Source organism: Talpa occidentalis, unplaced genomic scaffold (genome assembly GCF_014898055.3).
Source record: "Talpa occidentalis isolate TD23 unplaced genomic scaffold, MPIMG_talOcc4v2.1 talOcc4.4, whole genome shotgun sequence".
NCBI classification, from domain to species: Eukaryota; Metazoa; Chordata; class Mammalia; order Eulipotyphla; family Talpidae; genus Talpa; species Talpa occidentalis.
Window position 1 is genome coordinate 44,450,419 of NW_023604295.1, and position 24,472 is coordinate 44,474,890.

The 24,472-nt window shown below is 47.7% G+C and overlaps 1 protein-coding gene across 2 annotated transcripts in view; it reads left to right on the top strand.

The window, feature by feature from the left end:
• SEMA5B (semaphorin 5B) overlaps positions 1 to 24,472 on the top strand; it is a 114,650-nt gene that overhangs the window by 79,532 nt on the left and 10,646 nt on the right. Inside the window, exons 2-9 of one of the 2 annotated variants that reach the window (XM_037525437.2) lie at positions 724 to 926; positions 6,606 to 6,705; positions 11,392 to 11,437; positions 19,020 to 19,082; positions 19,435 to 19,533; positions 20,174 to 20,387; positions 21,047 to 21,332; positions 23,588 to 23,723. In XM_037525437.2, coding sequence (XP_037381334.1) covers positions 773 to 926; positions 6,606 to 6,705; positions 11,392 to 11,437; positions 19,020 to 19,082; positions 19,435 to 19,533; positions 20,174 to 20,387; positions 21,047 to 21,332; positions 23,588 to 23,723 — 1,098 coding nt within the window. In that variant the 5' untranslated portion in view covers positions 724 to 772. Of the gene's footprint in view, positions 1 to 723; positions 927 to 6,605; positions 6,706 to 11,391; positions 11,438 to 19,019; positions 19,083 to 19,434; positions 19,534 to 20,173; positions 20,388 to 21,046; positions 21,333 to 23,587; positions 23,724 to 24,472 lie in introns of those variants that run through there. The other variant, XM_037525435.2, reaches the window with a different exon arrangement.

A 24,472-nucleotide genomic window follows, 5' to 3' on the forward strand; every position in this document is an offset into this window, starting at 1 on the left:
GTCATTTTCTTCTTAATTCCCAGGAGATCTTTATATATTAGAAATATTAATCCTTTGCCTGTGATGTGAATTACAAATATTTTTTCCCAGTCTTTCCCTTACCTTCTGATTTTGATTAATGGGTTGGGGTGTATGTGTGTGTGTGTGTGTGTGTGTGTGTGTACATGTACTTGGAGAAAAGAGGGGGGAATACAGTAGTTTGTGATTTTTTTACCTACTTAAATTTGTCAATCTTTTCTTTGGTAGCTTCTGCATTTTGAGTCATGGTTCACTCCAAGTTTACAAAAAAAGTATGCCCACATTTTCTTCTAGTATATTTATGGTTTTGATCTTAACATTTAAATCTAGTATTAGGTGTGATTTATGGATCCAAATGTACCTTTTTACGAATGGCTAACCACATGTCCTAGCTCCACTTATTAAAATCTTTTAGATACCACCTTTGTCATTAAAACTAATTTTGAGTCATTTGAGATCATAATAGAAAAAGTTCTATAATTTGTCAGTTTTGTCCAGAGTACCATTACAAGGGAAATTAGCTTTCAAGATATGATCTATAACTCTGCATTACTAGAGCAGAGTAAGCACTAAATAATGTAATTTTTAAAATATGTTTTTAAACAAACAAATCAAACCCATGGGGCCACTGACAATCACGAGAAAATTGGGACAAATGGGCATTGCTGAGGGAACGTGTGGTGAGATTGAGTGTTTGTATTGCAGATCTTCTCCCAACCTGCCTCCTGGAACTGGGATTGTAGAGGGGCCCAACATGGTGTTCCTGGGACCCCTGGCTGTCATCCTGTTGCCACCCAGCCTCACACTGCTGGTACTGCACCTCACCAGCTCCCAGGATGTCCTCAGTGAGCCCAGCAGTGAGCAGCAGCTGTGCACCCTGAGGGAACACCCCACCGTGGCCTTTGCAGGTGAGAGCTGCTTCCTACTCCATCCCTTTTTTTGCAATGACTATGTCTTGAAGGTCTGAGGTTGGATTTCAGTGGAACCTCTCTGGCTTTTGGAAGTCCTGGGATGTTCAGTTTCTATAGGGTATGCAGACTTGAGAGAGATGTAAAAAGGATGGGAAGCCATGGGCTGGAGGGGTCTGATTTTAGTCTCCAGACAGTTTATTTAGGCCCCTCATTCTTGTATGCCTGGGGGAGGCAAGGGTCTCTCTCTGGGATTACTTTGCATCTAGGTAATAGATGTTCTGGGTGTGCTGACCAAGGTTTGGTAGTAGGCTCAGCTCTAGCTCTCTTGAAAGCATGAACTCTATTTCTTGGCTTTCCTCAGAGAAAGAATGAAGATGACTCACTTATTAGGAAGAGTGCCTGGAGAGGTCTGGAACACTTCCTTCTGCTCTAAATAGCTACAAGCATGCCCATTTGGGGGTCCTGGGAACCCCCCAGGGAAGTAACCAATAACTCTTATCTGTTAAAGGAAGACATGAGAATGTCCTACTAAAGCATTTTCCAAATTGGGATTTGGGAATTGCTGAACAGATTCTGAGGTTTCTTTTTTTCTTTTTTTTTTTTTAAATGAAGATTTTTTTTGTTTTTAAAGATTTATTTTTATTTATTTATACAAGCACTGGGTACAGTCAGAAGCGCGGGAGGGTGAGAGAATTCACCAGAGCCAGAGCGGGGAGCAGAGCAGGCAGAAGGACCGAAGTACACTGCTGAGGGGAGCAGCGGGAGGCAGGAGAGGTCTGAGCGCCATGTGGGACCCTCCTCCGGTGGCCAGGGATCGAACAAGCGCTGCAGAGGCTGCAGGCAGCTTCGCAACCCAGCGCTCAACCGATGCGCCACCGAGGAGGTCCAGATTCTGAGGTTTCTTAAGGTCTCACGAAGATTTCCAACATTAGTATATACATTTGATGATCATCTAAAACAAAAGAGAACACAGACACTAGGACATCCATGAGGTTTTCCCATTATCCTTTAGCCAATTTTGGGGATCATTGGTGGTGTTAAGATCACACTGATCCATCAGCTCCATGGCAACCCACACTGGGACCTGCAGATATAGCCTCAGATGTCTCCAGATTAGTAAGTCTAATAAAAACTGTCATAATTTCCTCTTCTTCATCACCCTGGTAGGGAGGCAAGGCAGGGTCTATCACCTCCTTTTACAAATTGGAACAAGACTAGAGGTTGAAAGACTTGTCAGAGCCAGGCCTCAGCATCAGTCTCCTGACTCCCATTCAGTGCTCCACCCACTTCCCAGGGCAGAGTGAGAGTGCTCCAGCCTCTGGTGCCCTGTGTGGAGCCAGTGTTCTGGGATTCCATACAACAAGTGGGGAAGGGCAAAATGAAAACCAGAGCAGTAGAAGAAATCCAGGAGTCTGAGACTGGCATGAGATTTGAGGAGTGGGAATAGTAGTATGAATAGGAGTTGGGGACTGGGAGGTGGGGAGGCTGAGGGCCTTTTAGAGATGTAGGATTCCCAGCTGCAGACTGACTCCCTTCTCAGGGAGGAGGGTTTCCAGCTGTCTTCTTGGTGCTGTCTGTTTTGAGCTGGGATCCAAGGCTTTGAAGCCTTAAGTGGATTAAAGTAAATTAGCAATGTCCTTAAGCTTACAAAATGAGCGCACACCCTCAGACTTCTGATGACTCCCAGAGAGCTGGTGGCTATCACTGAAGGAAAGGACCAAGTGGCGGACAGAGGAGCAGGATTCTGAGGTCTGCTCTCTCTCGGGGGCCCCTGTGGCAGCTCCTAATGAAACATTTCCTCTTGGGATTGGCCAGGGTGCTTCTGGCCTGGCTGATCCTGGGGACAGGGACTAGTGGAAGAAAGGCAGGCATTCTCTGTCCCCCAGCCAGCTTGGTCTGTGCTGAAACAAATTGGGGGCAGGGAGGTCTTTGGAGAGGTAAGAGATGTGTTCCTTGAGTGCCTGGGTCCCTTCATACCACTTTTCAGATGTGAACTGTTTGAATGACTTCCGATCCTACCCTCTCTCAGTAAAGACATGGCGCGCAGAGTAAAGACATGAAGCTCAGATTCACATAGGTGGTTGATGTAGTGTGACTAAGGAATCCCCCTCACCTCTGGCAAGTGGAGGTGGTCTGTCATCCTAAATCAACATCATCATCTCTTTTTCCTCCCTAGCCCCCTCCCTGCCTCCACTTGCCCCATCCCCCACCCTTCTGACAATTTGGGGCTTCCTATCCTTTCTTCAAACTCTTATATTTTTTAATGAGTTTAGTAGATTTTTTTTTTATTATTTTGTAGAACTGGGGAGTAGGCCAGAGGTGCAGGGGGTAAGAGGATCCACCAGAGACAGAGTGGGGAGCAGAACAGGCAGACTGACTGAAATACACTGCTGAGGGGAGCAGCGGGCGAGACAGGAGAGGTCTGCTGAGCTATATGTGGGTCTCCTCCCTGGCCAGGGCTCGAACTCAGGCCTTAGCGATGATGGTGCTGAGATTTAACCCCTAGACCACCAGGGAGGCCCCCTTTCTCCAAACTTTTATTGGACCTCATGGACCCCTGTCACAGAGATGGACACTGTGGGACTCAAGTAGGAAAGAGTTTCTTTCGAGCACTCACGCCTCTCTTGTTCCTTAAATGTCACTCCCTTTGGTCCCCCAGTGCCACTGGTCACAGATCTAGATGAGTCCTCTGATCTCCCCACACCCTTTGGCACCACGGAGCACACACGAGGGCTTCGGTTATCTCTGGGAGACTGACAGAGTTCTGGGTGACAAGAAGTTTTCACGATCCAACTGAGCACTGACCCCCAGCTTCCAGGAGCCCCTCAAATATTGCATTAAATTTCTCACTTATCTATAGGCTTCTAACCTACATGTAGCTGTGCATTCCCCTTTCCCCTGACACCTAACCGATCTGTGAAAAAACCCTCTGTACCCTAGAGGAGCTGGTGGTTGCATAATCTGACAGTTTCCTGTTTTGTAAGGTTAAATTTTCTCCTGTGAGTGTCTTTTAAGGAGGGCCCACCTGTGTTTCTCTTTGGCCCGCACATCATTCCTTTTGCCACAGCATGGCCTTTCTAGGTGTCAGGGAGAAGGCAGTATGGAGTTAACACTGGCAGTGGTTAATCCACAAAGTGGGTAATTGAATTGACTATAATTAAAATCACAGGCGCGTCATGGAGAATGTCATTTTTCTCTTAAAGTCGCCATCCAAAGCCTTCGCTGCACACGGTGCTCAGAACGTGCTTGGTGTTTTAAAGACAGCCTTCCCTCTGGTCCTATTTGCCTGTTTAATAAGAGGAAGCTGGCTCCCTCCCAAGAAGGCTTCCCTAAGATCACTATGCCTCACCCCTCAGAGTCTCTCCCCCTCTAGCTTGCCTGAGTCTCACCCCCACTCACCTCTTCCCCCTGGCCCTGTCAGTCACACAAACTGGGAGGGGCCATCACCCTCCACTCCCTCATCCCCAAGTCCCTATTGTCCCTTCACCTACTCTGCTTTCCCTCCCTCTCCCTTCCTCTCCAAGAAAGGGACTGAGTGAAGACTGAGCTAAGAAGTCCTCAGTGGAGTTTTTCCTGCTTTGCTGCATCCTTGTCCCCTGTTCAGTTGCCCACATTTGAAATGCCCCTGTTGGAAAGGAAAGAGGGAATTAAAATGTGACCTGGTTGCTACAGTTGGGGAACACCCACTGTGATGGGGACAAGAAACTCATCCCTCACCTACCTACCCACAACCCCCCCCACACACACACAGAAAGCAGACTTGAGCACATTCTGAGTGACAATAACATGCAATGTGGAGGAACAGAGAGAGTTGAGAGAATGTGGAACAAAGTAAGGTCAGGGTGACAAATTTATAATCCAGGAAGACTTCCTGGAGGAGGAGGACCCTTGGCTTAGTCTCTAAGATAGAATAATATTCAACCAGGATTTTTGAGAGTGGCCCTGAAGTCAGCTAAAAACACAACCTGCCCCACTCCAGATCCTCCCTTTATACCTATGTTGCCCAAATACCCCTGCAACTACAAGACAATTCTTGCCAATCCATGGTTATCTGCCAGGGGCAGAGGCAACCCCAAAGGACTTGCTTCATTTTGCTGCAGAATTCCTTTTTTTTTTAAATCATGCATATCACAATTTTCTGAAAAACATCCAACTCACAAAACTTTCAGTTCTCCAGGGAGCGATTAAGTGTTTGCCTGTCGTGCAGAAATGAAGGGCTGCTTTTACTCTGTAGTGGAGGGATAATGAGTGATGATTTATTTCCCTTGGATTACAACACACAGTCTCTCTCTCTCTCTCTCCATCTCCCCCCAGCCCCCATGACTCAGAGCCAGTTGCTAATGTACTATAGGGAGGAAGCACAGGACCTCAGTACCCCCCTCATCTTTAACCCTATCAGTATGAAAGTTCCTTTGCCCCATAGCTCTCTATAATTGCTACCAATTTCCTCCCATCCATGAGACAGAAGTCGAGGGAGTGAGCACTATTAAGGGGCTGTGGACAAAGATGGGAGAAGGTCTCCAGAGGGAGAGAAAAAATCAGCTGATCACTTCTTCTGAGGGTGCCCTCCCCAGACCATTGCCACACCCATCAGAGGGCTTTCTGCTGTTCTACTGCTTAATCCCCATGAAAGGTTTTGATTTTGGCTGTAAGATCCTTCCTTAGAGACACAGATTTGGACAATAACCACCCACCTCTGTTTCTCCTGCCTTGTGGAACCTTGTCCAAAAACCTGATTCTCTTGTACAGAGAGAGTTGAGGGTTATTCCTATATTTATTCAAACATTGCCAGGTGTGGTGGGCCCTGGAGAGGGAAGAAGCAAGGTCTTCCCTGTTCCCCAAACAGTATAATGGTGGCTCTGATGGCAGTCAGTTAGAGGGAACTATGGGAACACTTTCTCCTGACTCTGGGGAGTCAGGGGAGCCTTCTTGAAGGTGGCAGGATGGGGATGAGAGAGAACAGAAGTGCAAAGGTTTGCAGGCTCCTGCAATGTTCCAGTCCTAGTTTAGTGATGTGCAGTGTCTAGTTTAGAGTGGGTGGGGTGAGGATTTGAGGGGGAATGTGATAAATGAAGCATCATTATTTCAGTTGATGATCACAAGATCATTAATGTGCCAGGCATTCTACTTGACAGTGGGGCCAGAATCTGAGGACCTACACAGGAGTTGGGACTTTTCCTATTGGCAACTGGGAACTATTAAAGAGCTGGAGAGTGACATAATCAGATCTGTATTTTAGAAAGATCACTTGGGTTGCCTTATGGAAAAGGGACTAGAGGGGCAGGAATGGGAGACAGGCCAATTCAAAGGCTGTTGGCACCAGTCCAGGCAAGAAATGATGGTGCAGAGAGGACAAGAAGGGGATGGATTTCAAATATAGAACTGGCCATTGAAGCTCTGGGGTTGTCACAGTGATTACAGGTTTCCCTTTGGGTGGCTGGTGGGGTCGAGAGGGGATGGAGTTCTCTGAACTGGGGCACATAACAAGAAGCGATAACACCCCCATTCACTGTCTCCCAGCTGGCTGCTCACAGAGGTAGGCAGGGTCACCCAGGTCCCCTGAGTCCCCCTACCACACTACACCCTGACTTCACCTTGACTCCTCCAGTCCCAGGTTGGTGCAGCTGGGAGTCCTGGGTCTAACAGTAACCAAGTGGTTGCCTCTCCCTCTACCAGACCTGAAGCCGTGGGTCTCTAACTTCACCTACCCCGGAGCCCGAGATTTCTCCCAGCTCGCTCTTGATCCCTCCAGGAACCAGCTCATCGTGGGAGCCAGGTAATGACGTGCAGGAGGGTTGGGACCAGAAACACGGTGCTCAGAATTGGGTGGAGGTAATATTGGCGATGAACCCACTGGATAGACCTTTATCTTGGGCCCTGTTCCTCTCTGCTAGGTCCTCTCTCTGAATGTCCTCCACAGAAGGAAGCAGGGGTTAGAGCAGGCGAGTGACTTTTAGGTCGCCGTATCTCAGCAAGTCAATAGCTCAGTGGCTAGCAGATACTAAGAGCAGCAATGCCTGCTGGCCACCTCCTACCCCAGTCCCTCCTAAGCTTCCTGGATCTGCCAGTTCCTGAGAGCTCCATGCAGACAAAGTGCCCAGGGGCCCCCTGCTGGCCAGATGCTCACCTGCACCCAGGACACCGCGCACTGTGTGCTTCTCTTCCTTGTTGCCTTCTCTGTTGGCCCCACTGCTCAGATGTTAATTCAACAGATCTTACACTCCAGGGAGTTCTTGTGGACACCTTACCGGGTCGACTAAGAGGAAATCATTCTCATAAAACCATAGACTGTCAACACTGGTAAGAAAGGAAACTTAGAAGCAGTCTTCAGAGAATCTCAAAAAGTGGTGCCTGAACCAGTAGCACCTGGGAGCTTGTTAGAAATGCAGGTTCTTGGGCTCTACCCAGACCTGCCGAATCAGAAATGCTGGGGGTGAGGCACAGCCAGGTCTGGAAATCGCTGGTCTAACCCAACTGTCCTTGGTTTAAACATGAAAAGGCAGGGAGGAGAAGGCGACTCCCACAATCATGTAGCAGGATGACAAGAGGATGGGGACAAAGTCTCCTCAAAGCAGCTAGAGTTTTTTCTGCCAGTCCTGTTGTCATCTGGAAGTACACTGGTGTTTTTCAGACACTTCACCCCAGAGCTTCTGGCTCAGTGGGTCTGCAGGGCGGGCAGGGGGCCCCTGTGGTGGACACCTCCAGGTTATGCTGTATAACTGACCATCTGACCTCTGGGCTTTCCTGAGTATCCACACTCCCTCACTGGTAGTATAAGAAAAAAAAAGGCATGTCAAGAACAGAACTCTGGACTCAGACTGGATGAGCTGATCCTAAGTGATCTGGACCTCTGAGCCTCAGTTTCCTGTAAAGTCTGAGTTATAGTCTCTGTGTTGCCAACATCACAAGGCTCTTATGAAGTGGGCCTAAAAGCATTGTATTTTTTCAATTTATATTTTTATTTTTTAAAAAGATGTATTTATTTATGCATACAAGAGCTGGGGTACAGGCCAGAGGCGCGGAGGGTGAGAGGACTCACCAGAGACAGAGTGGGGAACGGAACAGGCAGATTGACCAAAGTACACTGCTGAGGGCAGCAGTGGGCGAGTCAAGAGTGGTCTGCTGTGCCATGTGGGTTGCTCCCTGGCTGGCCGGGAATTGAACTCGTGCTGCAGTGGCTGCAGATAGCTTCATAGGTTGTGTCTTAACCCTTTCGCCACCAGGGAAGCCTCATTTTTTTGATTTTTAAAGTAACAAATTATTTTGTATCAGTAATATAGCATAACATTCAAAAGTTAAAACAGTGAAAATCAGGACCCCACCCACTCCAAGAAAGGCCCCTCCTTGGAGGCATGTCCTCCCAGAGGTTATAATCTATACATATGCAAGTACATGAGTGTGGACTTTATTTTCCCAGCAAAAAGAATCATTGTTGAAAGAAATAATACCGAGATATCCCGTCCATACCATGACCCTTCACCCAGTTTCCCCCATGTAACATCTTGCTTAATGTCATACATTACCATTAGGAAGCTGACATTGAGCCCATCCTTCCATCTTACTCAGATTCTACCAGTTTTACTTTTAAAAATCTGCTCTGAACCCTTGGAAGCATTCTGAAAGCTGCCATTCACTCTGCGCTTGCCGTGTGCCAGGCATTATCTTATGTGCCAAGTATGTAGTAAAACATCTAAAACATGTAGTAAATGTAGCCCGTCAGGCCTGTAATAAATCATCTAATCTTCACAATTTCCCGGGAAATAGGTTCTGTGATTATCTGCATTTTCTGGAGCAGGAACGTGAAACTCAGGTTAGCCACCTGCCTGTGGTCCTGCTGCTTTTCTGGATCTACCTGGGGGCTACCCATGCAGGTGGCTGCTTACCTTTTCCTGGGTTCAGCCTGGCTCTGCTCTCAGATGAACAAGGGAAAACCAAGCAGGGTCTTGGTGCCTTTCACCCCTTACAGCAAATGAAGCGGGTCCCAGCTTCTTTTCTTCTCCCTTTGTCTAGGTCATTTTCCTTCTTCCTTCCCTCCTGCATGACATTCCCCTCCCTCCCCCCTTCTTTCTGAACCCCTGGGCCTCTAGAATTGAGGCCAAGGAAATTTTTTATTCCTTACACCCCTCCTTATTCCATAGAGGATTTAGGGCAGGTTAGACTACAGAGATTTCTCTCTGTTCTCCACCTCCCAGAAGAACAGACTGCAATGTAGTGATGAATGATTTTTGATGGGATAAAAGTGAATAAACTGATGCGATGTTTCCCCTAATTTTTTAAAGCTGTGAGCAGATGCCTGTGTTACCTGAGCAGACAGCTGGAGAGGAGCCATAAGCTGGAGCCCATCTGTCCCTTGGCCAGGAGAGTGGGGGTGGGGAAGCGCGGCTAAGTTTTAGGGAAGGATGAAGCAGGGGAGGGAGGATCTCAGAGTCCTGGAACCAAGGTCCCTGGTGAGGTCCATCCAGCCCCAGGACAGCAGAGAAGCTGAGTGGGCCCTGGGCCTGGAGCCAGAGCTGGGGAAAAGAAGTCCTCCAGCCTGAGGTGTCTCCTCCTCAGACCCCTGATTCTCCAGCTGGGCTGCTCCTCATTCTGACCCAGTTCACAGTCTTTCCCCTCATCTCTCTTCTGAGCATAGATGAGGTAGGCCAGAACTTTCTAAAGCACTTATTCTTAAAAGCTTCAGGATGCAAAGGTGGAAGAAAGAAAGAGAGAAAGAGAGAGAGAAAGAGAGAGGAAGGAAGGAAGGAAGGAAGGAAGAAGGGAGGAAGGAAGAGAAAGACCATTAGGGAAAAATAACACTTTACATCTGCTTTTTTTGACATTAATAAAGCTTTTTAACATGCATCTCCTGTGCCCGAGGCCCTGTGAAGTAAGAAAGACATTCATTTCCCCATTTTACAATTTGGATGCTTAGGCTCTCAGAAGGCTCCCGGCCCCCAGACAGTGGCTGAGAGGGAATTCCCTGTCTCAGCCTCAGGATGTGCTCTGTGACCTGCAGTCACTTTTGTGTGTCCTGCCACGTGTCGTGGCCTGTGGCTCCAGAGCTGTGCAGAGCAGAGCCGGCGGTGCCTGACTCTATGTGTGTTCAGTAGTGATGGGTAATGCCAGTGCTGTCATCCATATTATTAAAGATTTTTTTTATTTAATATTTTTTCTTAGAATAGTTTTAGGTTCACAAAAACTTGATGGGAAGGTACAGAAATTTTCCCTTATCTTTTCTACCCCCTCATGCATGGCCTCCCCCACCATCACTACCCCCCCCAGAGTGGTATGTGTGTTACAGCCTACTTTGACAGGTCATTATCACCCCAAGTCCATAGTTTATGTTATGGTTCACCCTTGGTTCTACACATTCGATAGGTCTGGGCAAATGTATAGTGACGTATATCCATCATTATGGTACCATACACACAGTGAGTTTTTTCACTGCCCTAAAAATCCCCTGTGCTCTAGCTATTTAACACCTCTGTCCTTGAACCCCTGGAACCCACTGATCTTTTTACTGTCTCCATAGTTTTGCCTTTTCCAGAATGTTCTATATTTGGAATCATACAGTGTGTATCTTTTAGTTTAGCTAGTAATAGGCAGTTCAATTTCCTCCATGTCTTTTTATGGCTAGATCACGCGTTTCCTTTTAGCATTGAATTCTGTTCCACTGTCTGGATGCACCATAACTGATTTATTCATTTGTCTACGGAAGAAAATCTTGGTTGCTTCCTAGTTTTGGCAATGACCAATGAGATTGCTATAAACATCTGTTTACAGGATTTTGTGTGGACATCAGCTTCCTTATTTGCGGTTTTTGAGCTGCAGGCTGATGGGATGAGAACAGTGTTTGAGGAAGATAAGGCTGGCCGTGCTGGGCTGGCTAGACCATGAGGGGAAGGGGCCCTGAGGTAGTCCAGGGAGGTGGCCAGGGAAAAGTGAGCTCCAGAGTCATGGACTGCAGCAGGAACTACAGGAGATGAGGACATAGATTGGACGCCAGGGGCACAAGGCGTGGAGCCAGCAGATATGGCCGGCCTGGTTGAGGAAGGGAAGTGGGTCAGGGTGGTTGGCAGAGAAGGACGAAGATAGCCCATCTGGGTCCCTGCAAGAGCTCCATGGTTGGGAAAGGAGATGAAGGGTCCTCCCTGGGTTGCCTGGCCAGATGGAGAGCAAAGACATTGCGGGCTTCGAGAATACGCCAACATGGGTTTTAATCCCAACTCCTTCACTTACCTACCCTGGTGACCTGGACCATTTACCCAGCCTGCTTCCTCATTGGAGGAAGTAAACGGAGTTGCCTTTTTCTGTCTGGGGGGTTGCTGTGAAGATTAAACAGGCTGATGGAGGCAAAGTTCTTCCAGGGGTTCAGTTGTCAGCAGTTGGCCCCCAGTCTTGGCAGCCCACAGGGTGGGAGCCTCACTCAGGGACATGGCTGCAGAGCCAGCTTGACTTATTATCTTCATTTCTATTTTCACAGGAACTACCTCTTCAGACTCAGCCTTGCCAATGTCTCCCTCCTTCAGGTACATTTCCTCCCCTTTCCATTCTCCCCTTTTCTCCCTCCCCTCCCCTCCCCTCCCTTCCCACCCCCTCTTCTTCTGCGCTCCTCTACTTCTCTCCCTCCTTTTCCCTTCCATTCTCTAGTATTTGGGAACAGGGGCTGGGGCAGCACAAGAAGCAAGAGTCAGAATTCAGCCTTTAGGGTTAAAAACAGGAGCCCTGGGCTCTTCTCACTGGCTGTGATGCACACTGGCTGTCAAGGTAATGCTGGGAAGATGTCTGGGAGTCGGGGGGGGGGGGGGCGGGGTGGTGACACATAAACCTGGTGGCAAACACAGGGCTCCTGCATTGTGCAGAGAAGCTACTGAGGAAGGGAAAAGAGGCACCAGAACCAGGGGCGTGCTCTGCCCCTGTTTGCTGGGGACTGAAGGATTCTTAGGATGCAGGATTTTCAGTGCTAAAACCAGTACAGTCCTAGGCACTCTGGAATGACTGGTCACTCTAAGTCCAGAACCTAAATCCACAGAGAGGTCTCTGAGTTTGGGCTTGGAGAGAAAGAGTCTCCCTAGTTCCTATCTTAGCCTGACCTGAGTGATCCCATTCTAACTCAGCATTTTCACTGAACTGTGATTGATTTATTATCTGCTGCCAAGAAGGACTCCCCAAGCATAATTCCCTAAGTGCTCTGGGAGGTATTTTAATGGAACTCCTTGATCCAGAACATATCGCAGATTGAGAAACAGATGCCTAACTATCTTTGCAGAGTCTAAACATTCTGGAGAAAGGAAGGCCATCTCTTCTTCTTCTGTGAAGGGAGTGACTTGGTTCCCATGTCATCAAGCACTTACTGTATACCAGAACTGAGCTGGGGACAAAGGGGTTATAAGAAAAGCCAGGGCTCGCAGTAAAAACTAATGACTGAGGCTATAACCTAATTAGACAGTCAAGCGCCAGGCTATAACATTTCCCTGCAATGGGCAGTTGGAAAAGGGGAGACCTCCTTGATGAGCTGTTGTGACATTTTGGCCTTGTTTTTTCAAGATGCGCCTGAGACTATACCCCTGGGGGCCATTGCAGTTGGTTTCCAGAGGGAAGTTTTTTTATTTTTATTTATTTATTTTTTTAAAAAAGATTTATTTATTTATTTATGCAAGCACTGGGTACAGTCAGAAGTGCGAGAGGGTGAGAGAATTCACCAGAGCCACAACGGGAAACAGAACAGGCAGACTGATGAAATACACTGCTGAGGGGAGCAGTGGGCGGCAGGAGAGGTCTGCGCGCCATGTGGGACCCTCGCCCGTGGCCGGGGATCGAGCTGGCACTGCAGAAGCTGTGGTCAGCTTCACAGCCCAGCGCTCAACCGCTACGCCACCGGGGAGGCCCTTCCAGAAGGAAGTTTTAAGGGAGTAGGAAGTGGATTTAGGAGAAACTAGGGAAACCTGAAAGGAAATGCCATTCATCCACTTATCTGTCCATCTATCCTGCTCTCCATACCCAGACCAGCCAACCTACCCATGCAGCCACCCAGCCACCCAATAAACATTTAATGAATATCGACTAAAGGCCAGGTCCAACCTTAGACCTGGTAATAGGCATTTGAGGTCCAAAGGTGAATGAATCAAGCTCTCTCTTGCCTCAAAGAGCAAGTATCTAAGAGATCACATGTGATTCCCTTTCTGGGATGGGAACCATGTGATGTGTTTCTGGGACCCAGTCTGGAACAGACTTTCCAGCTAGATGACTGAGGCCTGGAGTTTGGTTCATCCAGCTCTGTGTTGGGAAGATATGTTATATTTGCCCCATTACTTGTGCTTAGGCCAGAGTTTCAGCTTCAGAGGGATCTCTGAAGGGGCCCTGCAAACCAGCTACAAGTGCCCGAGGAATTGGTTTAACTACCTTCCCAGGGTGTGTCTCTGGGACCTAATCTCGGGTTAGGAATTCAGCCTAATTTTCCATGACAGAACCAAGAAGAGAAATAAACACATTTCATGTCCACCATGGGGGTGGGGGCACCTCCCACAAAAGGAAGAGGAGAGACAAGTTGGAGTGGGCTGTTTAATGACCCCACCACTAGTCTAGTGGCAGAATTCTGCCTCCTAACCTCTGGTCTGTCATCTGGTCTGGGGAGAAACCCCTGACTTTTGACTATATGAACGAGCCAGTGTTCAGGAAGAGCCCTGTTGTGGGCTTTAGTTTCCTGTTTAGGAGTTTCCAGTCCTTAGTATCTGCTCCCAGAAGCTGCTCAAGCAACCAAGTTCTGAGCATGAACTGTGCCACTTTGTCCACAGGAGGGAGCAGGGCCATCACCCCCATTCCCACCCCTCCAGCTTCTTTTACTCCCCATGCTGCCCACTCCCCTGGGGGTGCGCAGTTATAACTCTCCATTCCAGCTAACTGATCCTCTCACTTGGCCCCAGGGTATGATTTCACCAAACTTAAAACTCAATGCTTTATTGATGATTTTAATAATTAACATCCCTTAAAGAAAAATCTAAATGCAAATAATTTGTGCAAACCAGTGTCCATTAAAGGACTTCTAAGTACCTAACCCCTATTAAACAATTTATATAAACTACTGTTCCTTAAGGAAAATTTAAATACTCAGCTCCTTCCCAATTCTCTAAGCAGAGAAGGCAAAGTGGATATAGGGCGTGAGTATGACTGTGTGTGCAGGTGTGTGTATGCACATCTTTGCTGAGAGGGAGCAGAAATCAAATCAGTTCACCCGTGATAGTTATTTATCAATGTAACTTAATAAGTTGGTTTTGAGAAAGAAAAGGTCTCAAGTGGTCAACAGCATCAGGGGGCTGCTGAGAGGACCAGTATGATAAACTAACTTGGGTCTGGCAATTAGGAGCTCTTGAATGACCTTTACCAGAGCAATTCCAGAGGATGACATGGCTGGAGGCCTAATTACGGTGGATTAATGACCTCAAGCTTCCAAATATCCTGCAAGTGCAGAAAGGAGGCCTTTCTGCACATGCACATCAAGACTCTTCCGGGGCTTTGGGTCTGAAAGAGGCTGATTTCTGAGTTCTCATCTCACATTCTCCAAGCTAGAGTCGCAGCTCTAGTGATGTTTGAAATCTAAACTGTGCTAAGTGGTGGATTTAATGCTCAAAAGATATTTTGATGCCCAACCATTGTCTCTAGGGTCCAGAGGAGTTGTTGAGGCTACAAAGAGATTATCCAGTTCCTAGCTCTCTCTCTCATAACATGAAAACTATGCAGAGACTGTTACTAGAGATTGCCATTCTGGAATTTCTGAGATAGCCTATTGTAGGGGATTATGCATAGCAATTGACCTCACATGCCTACTTTCACTCTTTTGCCTGACCCCAATAAAAGGATAGCAAGAAAAATTTAAAGGTATGGATTCATAATGAAGAGATTAATACATTATGAGGAGATGAAAAGTGGATGAATTAGCAGAGCAGAAACAACTGATGGAGGGAGATACAACAGAGAAGCAATTCCTTAGAAGAGCTCAGAAATCGGGTGTCAGTCATTGTGGAATGTGAAAATGAGAAATGGTTGAAATTCTTTCAGTTGAGAGGTTGGAACCTAGGTCTCCTGTCCCATTCCATATTGCAATCCCCTCCTCCACCTTTGCAGAAAAGGAGACTAAAAACCCTTTCTCCAGAGACCCAACTGGTAAAGGTCCAGAGACTTCAGGAAAGGTAAAAGGCACTAACAGAGTTCGGGACCAGAATAATGTTTCTCCTCTTTCTCTGTTTGTGCAGCTTGTTTATGGAAGAAACCTGGTCATTTCTCCTTTAACATTTCCCACAGTCTGTATTTTGCTGATTGTTTTACTAACCTAACGAGTTCTCATCATCTGAATCTCAGTAAGCCAGATTATGAATCATGAAATTGTTTCCACAAAAGAAGCTTTTTATTAGTGAGTGGTATCACATTAGGAGAATAACAGTACTTTCTCTCAAGTGGCAAATGAAGGAAGATTATTTATTTAAGCATACAAGAACTGGAGTACAGGCCAGAGGTGTGTCTGCGGGGGGAGAGGATTCACCAGAGACAGAGTGGGGAACAGAACAGGCAGATTGACTGAAATACACTGCTGAGGGGAGCAGCGGGCAAGACAGGAGAGGTCTGCTCCACCATGTGGGTCACCTCCCTGGCCGGGGATTGAACTCGTGCTGCAGTGGCCTCGATAGCTTCATAGTGCTGTGTCTTAACCCCTTGAGCCATCGGGAAGGCCCTGATTATCTGATCATTTCTGTGTACAGTTGGCAAATGATACCGAGAATGATTTATAAGACTTTTAAGCATTTGGGGAAATTTGGTAACAGGTACACAAGCAGACTAGTAATTACTATACTAGCAAATGAAGAAAATCAAAGCAATGGACAATTGCTCAGTTCAGGAAAAACAAAAGGCAGATCAAGAAAGGAAATAGGCATATTTCATTAATTCTCAGGTATACATGTTTTCACATTTTAATGAGATTGAAATCAGGCCACATCTTTCAGTCAAAGACATCTTGTAATCACAATCAGACAGCACTGGCCCAATGGAGTTTTCATTGCCAGTGTAGGCACCAAATTGGTCATTATTTCTGGTGTTCTGACCCAACATCGCATTTTAGATTTCATCCCACATCGTATTTTCTGCTCATATGTACAGGTAATATGAGTTCTGGTTTGTTAGAAAACCTTCTGTGGACTCCTGGTAAGATCAACAAAGTACCAACCTCCAAATTTATAAAATGGGGTCAATAGCTTGGAAGAAAATTATAGAGACCAGAGTGGAATATTCTTTAAAAACTGTGAAATCACTGACACCCTAGATGGTTCAAAAAAATGATACTCTAAAACGGACCAAAATGAGCACAAATAGAAGAGTAAGTCTAGCAGAGATGAACTTTAAATTCAAAAAAAGTTTAAGGATACTTGATCAGTTTTATTTACATTATTTTGTATGTGCAAGATTTATATGTCATAAAAAATGTCAAATAAGAGCACTTTTGATAAGTTTGCATTAAAATTTAAATAATAAAGGAGTTTGACTGACAGCATATTTTCTTTCATAGTCGCTCACGTTATAATCAATGGTGTCTCTTTTATTGAGACGTAACTGACATATAACATTATGTTAGTTTCAGGTGTACAGCATCATGATTCAAAATTTGTATGTATTGCAAAGTGATCAGATTGTATCTTATATTCGGTGAAATCAGGAGTACTGGTTGGTAGCAGTAGACAATTTTTACATATTCATAATATGTAAATTTAACCCATATCTTAAAATATTAAATAATTATATTAAATGTTAAATAATTGATATTGCATGATTATATTGAGAGGATAGGGAGAGAGGAAATGTATGTGTGTTTTGGGACTAGGAGAATGGGGACATGTAAGTGGGGAAGTCAAAAGGCCTGAGATTGATACATATGTTTGAGAAACTGGAAAAAACACACATACCCTGCCCCCCCCCCAAAAAAAAAACAAACAGCTAAAAGAGCTGAAAGTAGCCCTTGGGAATAGGTTGGCGTATGGAAGGGAAGGGTTGCTAGGATTTTTTTTAACAATTTTTTTCATACTATTTAATTTCTTCAACTCTGTGCATCATTACTTTGACAAAAGTACTTTTTACAAGAAAATAAAAATAAATAAAATGCCTCAAAGAAGCTCATTTTGTGCTGTAATCATTATAAATATACATATTCCTTTCGGGCCATATGTTCTAACTTTTGGTTTGAGAAATCTTTTCCATGTGAGAGGCTGCAGGATGTAGCAGAGAGCTGAGCTCTGGTGTTTTATTTGAGTTTGCATCTTGGGTTTGTTGCTTACTGGCTTTATGACCTTGGGGAAATTGCTCAGCCTCTCTGAGCTTCATTTTCTCACCTGTAAAACAGGCAAAAGGCTAAGTGTTTTCCTGACTGTGTTGAGGATCAGAGAGAGGTGGCCAGGTGCCCGCCCAGTGCCTGTCCTGGTGTTCAGCACAACGTGACTTTATCAGACTCTTTACTATTGTACATACTTGCCCCCTCCCAACTCACTGAGATTCCCACACCCCCTCCCCTTTAGGAACAAGGCTGAAACCTCCAATATGTCCCTGTACTCAGAAACCCTGAAAGCCCCCCTGCAGCTGCCCACTGTCCAATACCTGCAGTGTTTGGCAGGCGGAGCGGGGGGGTGTCATTGCTCTTTTCTGCCATAGAAGCCCCGAGGTTTCTTGTTTATGAGGTCTTATTTTCTCACATCAGGCTTAGTCTGGGAGCCGGTGGGGTCCTGAGTATGACAGTGGCTCCATTATTTCTGTTCAGAAGACCCACATGGCTCTGTGATCAATGCAGAGATCATTTGCGCTTCTCTAAGGTCTGGGAGCAGAGGCTGAAGCTTCCGGCCAGGCATGTAGGATGAGCCCAGCCTGCTCTTGGGTCTGGTGACCAAGTCATCACCAGCTGCTGAATCCAGGGTCTGCACAAGTGAGCCTCCCTTTGCCCCTAGGCACCTGTCCTATGGCTGCCTGCCCTGGAAAGCAAAGAGCCGAACTGCTGCTCCCTCCCAGGCACTTTTCTCCTCCCACACCTGGCTCTTGCTGCTGTTCGGCAGCCACTTCACACTAGAAGGAGCTTTGTTAGAAATTTAAAAGTGAGGAGTGAGGGGCTCTCCCCCAGTCCCATTTGGACAGGAGAGCTGCTTGCGGAGGGCCTCTCCCAGGACAGGTAGATGGTTCATGTATATACATGTGACCCAAAAATGTTAATGAGCCACATGCCAGGGCTGTTGACATTGTGTGCATGTGAAGAGTATCACTGCTCCCTCCAGCTGCTCTTCGGAGGCTAGGACGGCTGGCAGAGAGGAGAGACAGAAGAAATGAAGGGGAAGGTAGGATCCTGGGTGGGGAACACCCTCTCCTAATGCCACGGGCACTGAGGAACATGGCAATGTCCTTTGGGTCCCTGAATAAAAGCTGTGTCCCCCTCCCCCAACACATGACCCCCTCACAGAGCATGAGTGATGCTACAAGGAAAGTCTGAAATCCTGGAGACAGTTAGAGAAAGAACAAAAATGCACAGTAAGGAATGTGGTTCTGATCCTCCTCTACCACCCACCCACAGCAAGTCACAGACCCAGGTTTCCTAATCTCCTAAGAAAAAAGCAAAACATAACTACTTTGCAGGGTTGTAGTGAGAACATTTAATAGATCTCCTGTCTCTAAGGAAAGCAAATCTAGCTTTTCTCCCTGCCTCCCACACATCTTGGGGACATCTGACACGTAATGGGGCATATTTCCTATCTCCTACTCAGGGCCTGAAGTGGGAGTGAAGGTCCCTTGGCCACTTCCAGCTCCCTGGCTTACCTGGGAAAGGAGAGCATTGGGAGGGCCTAGGACAGGGTTGCCATGTGCATGCGGGGAGGAAGAGCTGTTACTTAGGAGCCTCTGACCCGTGAAGATGGGGAGGGTGTTAGGTCAAGGGGGTGCACATTGCGTAGGGAGATCTGGCAGCCCTCTGCAAGTAATGAGTCCTTACCCTGCAGGCTGACACGACCCTCCCTCTTCCTGTCACTGCAGACCCCGGCTGCTGCCTGCTCTTGAGTGGCTCAGCCGCCTAAGGTTTGTGTGCTCCTCCCACAGGCCACAGAGTGGTCCTCCAACGAGGACACGCGCCGCTCCTGCCAAAGCAAAGGGAAGACCGAGGTATGTGGCCAGGGCTGGTCAGGCTGGCCAGGAGCTGGCAAGAGGCTGTGATCAGGGACTGGAGCGGCGGGGAACACCTATGAGCACGAGACCCAGATGGGAGGCAGGAGGTTCTAGCTTTGTGGGGATGCAGTGCTCACATCTGGAAGGGACAGTGACCAGAGAGACAGCAGGCCGGGAGGTGTGGGTGGAGGGGCTGTCGCTAGGAACAGCCTGAATCTTGGAGCAGGGTAGATCTGGAGCAGAGGGAAGTGTTTTTGAATATTCGTGGGCTTCCATGGTGCAGTAAGGAAAGACACCCAGAGCCCCATCTGGAGAGCTGTCCCTCTATTGCTTTCCCTTCTTGCTTCAGGAGGAGTGTCAGAACTACGTGAGAGTCCTGATAGTCGCCGGCCGGAAAGTGTTCCTGTGTGGGACCAACGCCTTCTCCCCAGTGTGCTCCAGCAGACAGGTGGGAGGGCTAGCAGGAGACCAGAAGGGGGGCGCCAAGAGATTCTGTCTCCCAGGCACACTGCCTTGGGGCGAGGTTGTCAAATTAAGCAAGTAAGCAAATGAAAACAAAAAAAGGACGCCCAGGTACCTCGGATTTTCAGATAAACACCAAATGATATTCTTATTTATTTATATACTTATATTGTATTTTTATTGTGATATCATTGTTTTACAACACTGATTTAGAAGTGTAGTTTCACACCTCTTCAGATGTGTGTCACCGCACCATCCTCACCAACAAATGGTATTTTAGCATAAGTATATCTTATGCAAATTTGGGACATACTTATACTAAAAAATTATTCATTGAAATTCAGCTTAACTGGGCCTCCTTTATTTTGTCATTCAGACTTACCTTGGAGGGTCCTGAATGGGGGGACAGGAGCCAGAGGCAGAGGGAGCTCCTGATACAACCTCCCTCCTCCATGATGGCTGCTCCCTCAGAGCCACTGTGGGGTGGTCAGTGACAAGGCAGAAGCTGAAGATCCGGAGAGGCCCAGTGAGACCGGGGGCCAGAGGGAAAAAACACTCCAGGATGGGAAGAGCACACAGCTCTGGGGCCTCAGGGATAAATCTCCCCCATCTCCTGTTGTCCCCAGGTGGGGAACCTCAGCCGGACAATGGAGAAGATCAATGGTGTGGCCCGCTGCCCGTACGACCCGCGCCACAACTCCACAGCTGTCATCTCCTCCCAGGGAGAGCTTTACGCGGCCACAGTCATCGACTTCTCAGGGCGGGACCCCGCCATCTACCGCAGCTTGGGCAGTGGGCCGCCACTGCGCACTGCCCAGTATAACTCCAAGTGGCTCAATGGTAAAGAGGCCCAGCCTTGGGATGGGGGCTCCTCTGTTTCTGACTCTGCCCATCCTGACCCTCTATCAGTCCTTTCTGCCTCACTTCATTGAGAAGCCCAGAGTGGAGCAGATGCTTGCCTTAGAACCATAGAATGGCAGAGCTGGATTCTGGAAGAAATCACAAAATGCCATAAAGACCCAGAACAGATGGAGGGCAGCCTAGGAGGGGAGAGAAGGAGTCAGGTATTAATTAGGAGAAAATTTTGTGGGAAAGAAGAGATTGGAGGAGGGTGGCATGAGTGTCTTTTCTCTTAAAGTTGAATCCCTGCTCTCCACTAACTAGCTGTGTGGCCTTGAGCAAGTTCTTAACCTCTCTGTGCCACATGTTCTCATCTATAATATGGAGACAATCATAGTACTTACCTCACAGGTTGTTAAGAGGACCAAATGGGCTAATTCGTGTAAAGTACTAATAATAGTGTCTGATATATGGCGAATGCTCAGCAACGCACGTTAAATATTGCTATAATTGCACTTTGGATTGGAGGTGGGATCAGAACCTTTGGGTCATCAAACTTGTGGAGTGTTAGGATATTGTCTGGAAAAATGGCAATAATCTATTACTCCCAACTCTGCCCCCTTGACCTGACCCACCCCCTGCTCCTTTTCTGCCCCCAGAACCAAACTTCGTGGCAGCCTATGATATCGGGTTGTTTGCCTACTTCTTCCTGCGGGAGAACGCGGTGGAGCATGACTGTGGGCGCACTGTGTATTCTCGGGTGGCCCGCGTGTGCAAGAACGACGTGGGGGGCCGCTTCCTGCTGGAAGACACGTGGACCACATTCATGAAGGCCCGGCTCAACTGCTCACGCCCAGGCGAGGTCCCCTTCTACTACAACGAGCTGCAGAGTGCCTTCCACCTGCCCGAGCAGGACCTCATCTACGGGGTCTTCACCACCAACGTGTGAGTCCCCACCCTCTGCCACCCCTCCCTGTGATGTCCAGGGCATGCTGGGACCTGGCCTCCCAGCCTTGTGGGCTCAGGCAAGTCTGTCTCTTGCCCTTGTTTCTCTTTCTGTAAAATGGGAATGTTGTGCCTTCTGCACCCGACGGATGAGGACTGTGTGTCTTGCTGCCTCTGGAGTGGTAAGCTCTTGGATTGCTGTGATGCACAGGTCTCGGTCAGATAGGAGAAAGTGAATGGAGCCGGATTTTGGCTCCATGAAGGAAGAACCCTTGATAATGAAAGTGAAGCACCCTGCTTTGAATGAGGCAATGGCAGTTCCCAGAGGGCCGGCAACAGCCCATCAGGGAGGCTCAGAGGGGATGCTTTACTTTCTCTACCAACCCCAGTACTGCTTGATCCTCCTAAATCTAGCCAGCAGAATTTTCTGGCAAGCCTGACTGCAGTGGAAAACACTGGCTGGGAGTTAGAACTGCTTCTGTTTCCTAGGGGTGAAGAAGGGTGGCTGCGTGGAGATCATGAGCCCTCCTCCCACTGCCTCCCTCTAGGTAAAGGTTGGCCCAATAGGGTGATTCTCCTATAGGCAATGCTGAATGGGCAGCAGAGACCAAGGAAAGCATTTGTTGTACAGGAAGCTGAGCAGCGTTCTTGTAAGGACATCAGAAATGTATGAGCCGTAGGGTGGCATTCGCTTAGCTTGGGGCCCAGGTTTAGGCACTGGATGAAGGCCAAGTTAGCAATAGGGAGGATGTTCTGAGGGGATGGACAAGAATGAACGGAAGGCTGGGAAGTGAGAGCAGAGAGGCCATCCAAGCCAGATGCAGCACAGCCCACACAGTCCAGGAGCTGACAACTAGGACCTTATGACCAGCCATGAGTTCAGCACCAGAACAGTGTAGCCATGAGCAAAGGGCAGGAGAGGCTGGAGAGCATCAAGGGAAAGTGACGATATTAGTATGGATTATAAATAGGTTATTTATGGTGTATCTTCTCCATGCCAGGTGCTTGCTGTGGTGGGGTGCCAAGGGGGGGCACCAATGAAGAAGAGCAGACCTGGATCTGCCCTTAAAGGACTAACATTCTAGGCAGAATAGTTATTAAGTGCCAGTTTTAACTGTGATAAATGCTGCAAAAAGAAAGAGAAGTGTACAGGGAAGCCTCTAACAGTATGGGGGGGGGTGTTGATCAAGGAAGGCTTCCTGTAGGAAGTGATGTCTACAGGATGAGTGGAAATTAACTAAGGAAGAGACGCATTCTGGTCCTAGGGAACAATGCATTTAAACACTTAAGGAATAAATGGAGCCCAGCATAGCAGGAGCCTGGAGCATAAAGGGGAAAAAGATTTGAGAGGAGGCAGGTAGATAGGATTATGCCCAGCGGGCCTTGTAGACTGCCTTAAAGGTTTTGATCTTTATCTTAAGAGCAAGGAGAAGGTACTGAAGGGTTTGAAGCAGGCCAGCAACCAGCTGGGTTGTGCATTTTGAAATGCTCACTCTGCCTGTGTGTGGAGAATGGATTAGAGAAGACTAGACAGGCTGCAGGGCGCCAGCCAGGAGGACGACGCAGCACACCTGGAGGAGGCGAAGACAGCCAAGGTCAAACAGAGGGGGAGAGAAAAGGACACATTTGGGAGAGACTAAAGCTGAGAACGGAACTGGAGCTAACTGGTATAGTGGAATTATCTCTGTGAACTATTCACATCATACTCAGAAATGTCTGATTCCTTGACTGCAAAGGGTCTTCCAGTTCATCTGGTGTAGAATGTTACAGGCTGTGGCATAAATAGGGGCTTGGTAACCAACTTTTTAAAAAACAAAAAATGTTAAATAAAACAGAATAGAATGGAATAAAGATATCAGAAGATAATGTATTTAGTAAAAATACTGTTTCCTGGAAACTCACTGCAGATGTGTGTACGTGCATGTCTCTGTGTTATACTGAGCTGTAATATAAAGTGTACTTCTTAAGTAGACCATGACTACAATGTTCAAAAACCACTGACCACACTCACGGAGAAGGGAAGAAGATGTGCAAGCAGCACAGGACTGTTGTGCTTCTCACCAGTGGGTCTCTCTTTCCTAGAGGGTTCCTAGAGTGTGGGGACCAGGTCTTCTCCTTCTGAGACACCTCATGGTGTGGAAGGCACCAGGCTCACTATCGACACTTAATATGCCTTGGAGCTGTACCCCAGCTGGCTGTGGGGGAGGGTGCTTACTTACAGGGAGGGCGGCATCCCCCGATATCTTGCCTTTCAGAAATAGCATCGCAGCTTCTGCTGTCTGCGCCTTCAACCTCAGTGCAATCTCCCAGGCTTTCAATGGCCCGTTTCGCTACCAGGAGAACCCCAGGGCTGCCTGGCTCCCCATCGCCAACCCCATCCCCAATTTCCAGGTACAGCTTCACTTCTCCTTTGCCCCTTCTCCAGACTACCCACCACAAGCTGATTCCCACCTGCTTAATGCAAACCTGCTGCTGCTGGCTTATGCCCACCTGGGGGGTCTTCTATGTTCCCTCAGACGGTGGTGACATCAAAGGCTATGGTGTGAGAAGGGGAGTGGAGTGGGACACAGAGCAAGGCTGCACCCTCTGAGTCACCTCTGAATGTAACCCCGTTGCTCCAGGAGGTGGGAACTCAGTTCTACCCAGTGCAGGGGAGCAGGACAACATTCATGGGCTCCTGGCCAGTATTCAGGAGTTATAGCTGAAGTTCGTGTGCAGTCTACCCAGTGTGGGTACTAATGTTTGTAGGGTTTCTGGGTGCTAGGAGTGGTCAGGACATAGCCATGGGTAGTGTGATTATCCCCAGTGTTGTGATGGAAGAGGGAAGGAGCCAATGAGCTAAGGAAGTCTGATGGTAGACTTTCATATCCACCCAACCACCTGCCCCAGAGGGGCCCTGTGGAGCAGTAAAGATCTCTGGCTTTGCGGCCTGACAATTCTGACCGAGTGATCTTGGACAAGTCACTCAACCTCCTTGAGTCTCTTTTTCCTTATCTGACATGAAGGGATAATACTGTCAATCACAAGTAACATTCTGTGCTTGAAATGCACCAACACCATGTCTGGAGTAGAGTAGGTGCTCAATAAATGGCAGTTGTGTTTCAGCTTTGATTGAAGGGCATAATATTTAGCTGGTAGGG